The sequence below is a fragment of the Zootoca vivipara genome, chromosome 1 (genome assembly GCF_965207765.1).
Source record: "Zootoca vivipara chromosome 1, rZooViv2.hap1.1, whole genome shotgun sequence".
Lineage (NCBI taxonomy): Eukaryota > Metazoa > Chordata > Lepidosauria > Squamata > Lacertidae > Zootoca > Zootoca vivipara.
The window spans coordinates 129369481-129377219 of record NC_142582.1 but is presented as its reverse complement, the minus strand read 5'-3'; the positions used below and the strand labels follow the sequence as shown (position 1 = coordinate 129377219).

At 43.7% G+C, this 7739-nt stretch overlaps 1 protein-coding gene across 1 annotated transcript; it reads left to right on the top strand.

Annotated features, from left to right (window-relative positions):
• The first annotated feature begins 870 nt into the window (after positions 1-870).
• On the top strand, positions 871-4353 carry IMP3 (IMP U3 small nucleolar ribonucleoprotein 3). The gene is made up of 2 exons (XM_035102545.3): positions 871-957; positions 3623-4353. The coding sequence occupies exon 2, from the start codon at positions 3631-3633 to the stop codon at positions 4192-4194; it is 564 nt and encodes a 187-aa protein (XP_034958436.1). The 5' UTR covers positions 871-957; positions 3623-3630; the 3' UTR covers positions 4195-4353.
• Positions 4354-7739: the final 3386 nt, after the last annotated feature.

Sequence of the window (7739 nt, the reverse complement as noted above, 5' to 3'; positions counted from 1 at the left end):
GCCCTCCGCCGCACTTCCATCCAGGGCCACTGATTGGCCCGAAGCTGAGAATTCCGTCACTCGCTCTTTCATTAGCTAGCTTCTTCGTTTCAGAGAGCCGCTGGCATAGAGGTAGGTAGATGAGAGAGGCGCGCGCCTATTAGGTACCAGCGGGACTCGATGCTTCTCCTGGAAACTCCAGGAATTCGATGTTGATTTTTAAAATGTAGCTTCTACTGCAACCGACAAGCGGGCAACAGAATGGCCACCCAACCTCTGCTTAAAAACCTCCAAGGAAGGACAGCATCTCTTTTCCGCCTCTTTCCCAGTCAAACAGCTCTTACTATCATAAAGTTCCTCCTGATATTTACTTGGAATCTTTACTTGATGATGTCAGCTTTTAAATTAATCAGTAATTTTTGGGGAACCCCCAAGAGAGTGGGGCCCTGAGCTATAGCTTCTTTAGCTTATACGTAAATCCGGCACTGGCCTGGGGTGTTAGTGGAAGGCTGGTGCCTTTGCCGGGGGGCACATCATGTTCCTGTTGGGACAGTTTGTCCACCTTTGGTCCCCTGCACCCTGAACTCAGCTCTCACCTAGCAACTGTTCGCATAAAACAGCAGCTACACCTCGTTTGGGCCTCCCTTTTGCAGCCCCCTCCCTGAGACTGCACCCAACCCAACAAAATATGTCTAGGATATATTGCTTTTAAAAATTTGCTGCTGCCACTGGGGGGGGGATATTATCTGCAGTATTTGTTATTCTCGGAGAGGAATATTCCAAGGGAACCCTGAAGTTGTGCTGTGCGCAGCTATATCACATTTATTATGTCTATGTTCAACAAGAAGCGGAAGTGGGCGGAGCTCGGAGACCGGAAAAAGAAGTTCCTCGGCTCTTCCCCACGTTGTTGATTCTGGTGCTGGTTTCCCCTGGACTTTTGCAGAGCCTGATTTTTTGCTGTCTGTGAAGCCGCTGCAGGTCAGTTGGTGGTTGGGGTGTTTTTTTCGGGGGGCAAATATTTCTTTCCTCTGGCTTTCCTGTCTCCTCTTTGTTTGTATTTGTTTGATCCAGCCCCCACTTTTCGCATTAAAGGAATGCACGTAGTTTCGTTGGAAGGCGGTTAACCTGTGGAACTCACTGCCACAAGGCGTAGTGACAACCGCGAAGTCGGATAGCATTTAAAAGGAATTAGGCAAATACATGGAGGAGATCTCTGTTGATGGGTGCTAGGCACGAGGCGCTATATATTAGTTACAGGAAATCGCAAGTGGGGATAATGTTGATCTACCCCGTTCCTGCTTGTATCCCTCCCTTTGGCTGGCCAATGGAAGACTAGGAAGCTGGACGATGTCTGTACTTTTCTTTTCTTTCTTTTCCCCCAAATATATTTATTGGTTTTATAATAACTGGGGGGGAAACATATAAAACACGAAAATACAACAATACAAAAAATCACATAAAACACAAGAATACAAAATACAAAAAGAAAAAATGAAAAACAACCATATGGTATTTATCATTCATGTGTCCTGACACTGTTGACTTCCTCATGTCCCTCCTTGCTGTGTTTCATTGTATATCATCCTTAGTAATTTCTATATCATACTTCAATGATCTTATTTTTACCTTAACTAACAAATTTCAGAGATAGTTCCAGGTAGGTAGCCGTGTTGGTCTGAGTCGAAACAAAATAAAAAAAATCCTTCAGTAGCACCTTAAAGACCAACTAAGTTTTTATTTACACGAAAGCTCATACCAAAATAAAAACCTAGTTGGTCTTTAAGGTGCTACTGAAGGAATTTTTAAATTTCAGAGATGTCTGTACTTTTCAATGAAATCAACATACTTCGCTGAGCCTGGTTCTAATATTCGTAGTGGTAATACCCCATGAAAACTTATTATTATCTTCCTTTGTGCGTTTATATGTCAGGTATAGAGATAGGGATATATCCCAAGTGCTAAAGAGACATGGTAAACAATTTAAAAAATACATATTTTTGTTGCATCATATGGTATTATTTTAAAAGCCAGGAATTATGCCAGGGCAGGGTGTATGACCTCAGTTAATACTGTCAGTATTTTCTGTGCAGTAGATTTCCAGCAGTTGTGTGTGTCCCCTTACCTAATCCTTCTAAGTAGAGATGGGAGCAATTGCACCTGGGGTGTTTTCCATGGGCCCAGCCATTAAGCTCCCATAAACTGACATAATCCTAATGATAATAATAATAATTTTATTATTTTTACCCCGCCCATGTGGGTTGCCGCAGGCAGCCACTCTGGGCAGCTGCCAACACTCATAAAAACACAATAAAACATTGAACATTAAAAAACTTCCCTGAAAAGGACTGCCTTCAGATGTCTTCTAAAGGTTGTCTATTTACATATCTCCTTGCCATCTGATGGGAGGGCGTTCCACAACTTGAATTCCTTGGCAGAAAGTACACTATGTATCCATTTAACTATTCTATCCTGCCAATCAGCTACATAGGATTATCTTCTTGTCCGTTCACCCCCCTATTGCTAGTGGTGTTGTCAAATATTTGGCAGGGCACAATACATGGTTTTCAGGGGCTGCATTTTCCTTCGTAGGTCACACGTTGTCAGGACCACATATTCTGCAAAGTCACTGGCTGAACTATTACTCCTCCTCTCCAACTGAAATGAAACCTGCAGTCATGGGGGTATATCTGCTGACATTAATCCTGCATTGAGCTAGCTTCTTCTCTTCCCCCTTCTTGTCATCTCTGTGGTCTCTTTTTGCTTACAGGATGACACTTAGATAGATGGACCAATGGTATGACTACCTGAACCTGCAGTAGCTCTCCAAGCAGGAATCTGCTGCTGTCAGAGATTGAACCTAGGATGCTTTGCATGCAAGACAGATTCTCTACCACTGAACTACACTTCTTTAGAACTACCTTATATTTTAGTATCTGCATTGTGCGTAGAAAGCTTGCGGTGCTTCCTTTTTTATATATATAATGATTTTTATTGATTTTATAAACACAAAAGAGAAAAACAAAAAATCAACAACAACTTAAAAGGCAGTAAAACACATTAAAAACAATAACATAACAATAAAAAAAGAAAGAAAACAAACATCTAATTACAAATCCAAATTTCTTTAACATTGTATATAGGGACCTCCTCGAGTTCTCTCCATCTGCTCATTTTTATCTTTTAGCAATTTCTAATGCATTTTTAAATACATATCTTAAAATTTCAAATCTATCCTTTCTGTGTACTTCACTTAGATTTTAAATCCTCAGCTTCTATCCAATTCTAAAACTATTCTTGGTATACAATTTTTGCATGTTTTTTCAAATAAAGTCTTTCCACTCTTCTTCTGTCGCTTCTTCTCCCCGGTCGTGGATTCTTCCGGTCATCTCAGCCATTTCCATGTACACCCTCATCTTCATTTGCCAATCGTCCACTGTTGGTAATTCATGGGATTTCCAGTTCTTAGCTAGAAGATGATCCCAGGGTTCGGGGAAGTTCATTTGGAAAGGGGTATTGTGGTCCTGAGCCGTGTAAGGTTTTATAGGTCTAAACCAGCACTTTGAATTGGGCCCGGAACCTAACTGGTTTATAATTGATTATAATGTGTTTAGCTAAGCTCATCTCTCTGGCCATTTGCATCTAGGAGGAACGATGGTGCGCAAGCTGAAATTCCACGAGCAGAAGCTCCTCAAGAAGCTGGACCTGGTGAACTGGGAGGCTGCCTCTGGAAACCTTGCCGAGCTGCGAGTGCTCCGCCGCTTCCGCTTGCAGCGCAGGGAGGACTACACCCGCTACAACCAGCTGAGCCGCGCGGTTCGGGAGCTGGCCCGCCGCATTCGGGACCTCGGTGAAGCGCCGGAGTCGGCGGCTTTCCGGGCTCGGAGCACTGCCGCTCTCCTAGAGAAGCTCTATGCCATGGGGTTGGTGTCCTCCAAGAGCTCTCTGGAGCTGTGCGACCGCGTCTCGGCCTCCTCCTTCTGCCGCCGCCGCCTGCCTTGCCTGCTCCTGAAGCTCCGTATGGCCCAGAACTTGAAATCGGCCGTCACCTTTGTGGAACAGGGGCACGTCCGAGTTGGGCCCGAGGTCGTGACGGACCCGGCCTTCTTGGTGACTCGGGCGATGGAGGACTTCATCACCTGGACCGACTCCTCTCGCATCCGCCAGCATGTGCTCAACTACAATCAGGAACGGGATGATTTTGATTTGGCTTGCTAATTATTATTATTTTTTAAGTGGGGGCACCCTTTCCCAATTTGTTGACCTGACTTATTTATTAAATTTGTACGCTGCCCTTCACCCGAAGATCACAGGGCAGTTCACAACATAAGAATGTCCAATGAGAACACAAAATACAGAATAAAACAAAAACATCTATCTCTTGCGCAATCCTTGTGGACCACAGGGGTGGGTAGACCTGGAATGCTTAGCCCAGGTAATCTCCAAGGGCCCTAACATTTTCCCCACTTGGCAGTTAATGCCCTGATTAATGTGGATAGTCTTGATATTTTGGAAGGTAACTGTTTACCGCTGCTTGCAATAGTGACTCTGCTGTCCGGTTTGTGTGTGTAGATCCTAACGATGCCTGTATGTCATATTCATTTTTTAAAAAATATCATTTTTGTCCAACATTAAGTACTGTAAGATAAAGACATGACGTAAAAGAAAAAAGGAAGGAAGGAAAGAGAGATAAGGAAAAAGATATAGAAAAGAGCTTTCAAGAGGAAATAGAAAAGATAGAGTTCAGAGATTAAAGAACTTCCGGTTCTTCATCTGTCTGCTATATATAAACAATAATCACTTCATACATGCCAATGTAACACCTAACAAAACCACTTTCTATAAACAAACAGTATCTTCCATCTCCAAATCCAATTGTCATTATTCCTTTTTCTCAGCACTCCATTTTCCTATATTCTTATATTCCGATGGCAAAGGTTGAACTGCAATGGCACCTTCTCTTTACTTTAGGGAAAAAAACAAAATGACAGGCTTGGGACTTGGATAACACGCAGAGAGAGACAGTCTCCACCAGAGGGTGGTGGACTAAAAGTTGTCGGCGCATGCTTGGAAAAGCAAATGCACTGTCTGGCATTCTCTCTGTCACAGACATCTTACAGGAGAAGTTAAATAACAGATTATATTTGACTGCTCCCTAGAAAACAACCCCAAATCTTGATCCATCTTTAATTAAAAAGCCAACAAGCAGTATCATTCACTTCTGATCGCGGACTGGATGGCTGCCCACAACTAATCCACACAGCTATTCTTTTCAAGGATCTGCTCCCCCCCCCCCCCCGGCACCTCAGCAAAATAATTTCCTCTCTGTCTCTATGGTAACATGTTCCTTGATAGTACAGTAGAAGTCATTCCGCTGCTGAATTTCTTGGCTGGTACCTCAGTCTTTGAATCAATGCTTAAGTGTTTGTGCATTTCTCTCACACTGCTCTGCTGTGCTGGCCCCAGTTGCGAGCAAGAAACCTTCCCCTCCCTCGGTATTTCTCACTTTGACAGTAGCTTTGCCACCATAATGCATTTTGAGATGACTGTTTTGGTTGGGGGGGTGAGATTAGCATTCTGTGTGTTTCACTGTCACTTAATTTGTTTAGTTACAGGTAGGTAGCAGTGTTGGTCTGCCATAGTAGAAACAAAATAAAAAAATCTGAAGAGTCTGAAGAAGTGTGCGTGCACACGAAAGCTCATACCAATGACAAATTTAGTTGGTCTCTAAGGTGCTACTGGAAGGATTTTTAAAAAATTATTTTGTTTTAATATGTTTAGAACTTTTACCGTCTTTCCATGAAATCGACCTTGGCTTTTGCCAAGTTTAAAACAAAACCATGCACTCATCAATTGTTTCTGAAAACCTAACAACATAGAATCATAGAGTTGGAAGAGACCACAAGGGCCATCCAGTCCAACCCCCTGCCAGGCAGGAAACACCATCAAAGCATTCCTGACAGATGGCTGTCAAGCCTCCGCTTAAAGACCTCCAAAGAAGGAGACTCCACCACACTCCTTGGCAGCAAGTTCCACAGTCGAACAGCTCTTACTGTCAGGAAGTTCTTTCTAATGTTTAGGTGGAATCTTCTTTCTTGTAGTTTGAATCCATTGCTCCATGTCCGCTTCTCTGGAGCAGCAGAAAACCTTTCTCCCTCCTCTGTATGACATCCTTTTATATATTTGAACATGGCTATCATATCACCCCTTAACCTTCTCTTCTCCAGGCTAAACATACCCAGCTCCCTAAGCCGTTCCTCATAAGGCATCGTTTCCAGGCCTTTGACCATTTTGGTTGCCCTTCTCTGGACACGTTCCAGCTTGTTGGTATCCTTCTTGAACTGTGGTGCCCGGAACTGGACACAGTACTCCAGGTGAGGTCTGACCAGTACAGTGGTACTATTACTTCCCTTGATCTAGATGCTATACTCCTATTGATGTAGCCACAAAATATGATTCTTTGGCTACCCATTATTTCCTTATTTCATTTATATGCCACCACTCCTCCAAGGAGCTCAAGGTGGCGTTTGTAGTACTCATTTTCCCCATTTTATCCTTGCAAGAACCTCCTGCGCGGTAGGCTAGGCTGAGAGCAGGTGACTGGCCCAAGGTCACTTGGGGAGCTTCGTGGCCGAGTGGGGATTCGAACCCTACACTCCCAGGGCCTAGTCAAACACTTAACAACTACGCCAAAACAGGCAAGGCAATTTATGATCCATTCCGTGACGTTCTAAAATGCTTGTTAAGTTAACTTTCAATGGCTTTTGAGTGTGTTTGAATGCTTAGACTGAAATTCTGTATACGATTTAGGGCTGAATCCAGCGCGGAATACACCCCTTGAAATTAATATACAAGACTAATCTAAATTACAGTGGGTCTGCTCTGAATTGGCTGCAGTCCCTATTAACAAAACTTGTGTCGGGCAAGCTTGGAATTTATTCTGCATAAGCATGGAGTGGGCTATAAGAGGTTTTTCAACAGGCCACTTGCTGCTGGTTGCAGCAAGTAAAATAAAATTGCTTTGCATCTGACACACACATGTGCAAATGTGCAAGGGTTAAGTTACCTTTCTGCAGCTGCCTTTTTGCAATCTCTTTCCAAGGCTTTGCATTTGCTGCGTAATTGGCACTCTGAATCTGTGGTTGTGCATAGCTGTAACCGGTGCATAATTAAAGTGGCTTTCTCTGACACGATGCAGCAGCAGCAGCAGCAGCAGCCCACGTAAGGCAAGCCCTTTCTGCAACGCTGCCTGGCAACTGAGAGCTCCTTCTGCTGCTGTTGTTGTTGTTTAGGCGTTTAGTCGTGTCCGACTCTTTGTGACCCCATGGACCAGAGCACGCCAGGCACTCCTGTCTTCCACTCCTTCTGCTAGTCATTTGCTATCGCATTCCCAGTGCAGAGGCTTATGCCACTATGCCAGCATTCCACGTTCTGCAGTGGCTAAAGTACAAGTGGGATGGTACACGTGAACCTTCCGGGGTCCAGCTTTCTCCAACTCCGCTATCTGATCACCTTTCACCTGTGTAAGCCTTTACATATCAGTAATGGACTGTGCCAGGCAGAAGGTCTTCTTTGGCAATCACTTATAGCCAAGTAAGCTTGTCTTCCATGAACACGGTCTTAACAGGTAGGTAGCCGTGTTGGTCTGACGTAGTCGAAACAAAATAAAAAAATTCATTCCAGCAGCACCTTAAAGTTTTTTATTTTGGTATGAGCTTTCGTGTGCATGCACACGAAAGCTCATACCAAAATAAAAACTTAGT

Coding starts and splice junctions, on each gene's coding strand:
- IMP3 (XM_035102545.3), top strand. CDS start 3,631: ATGGTGCGCAAGCTGAAATTCCACGAGCAGAAGCTCCTCAAGAAGCTG.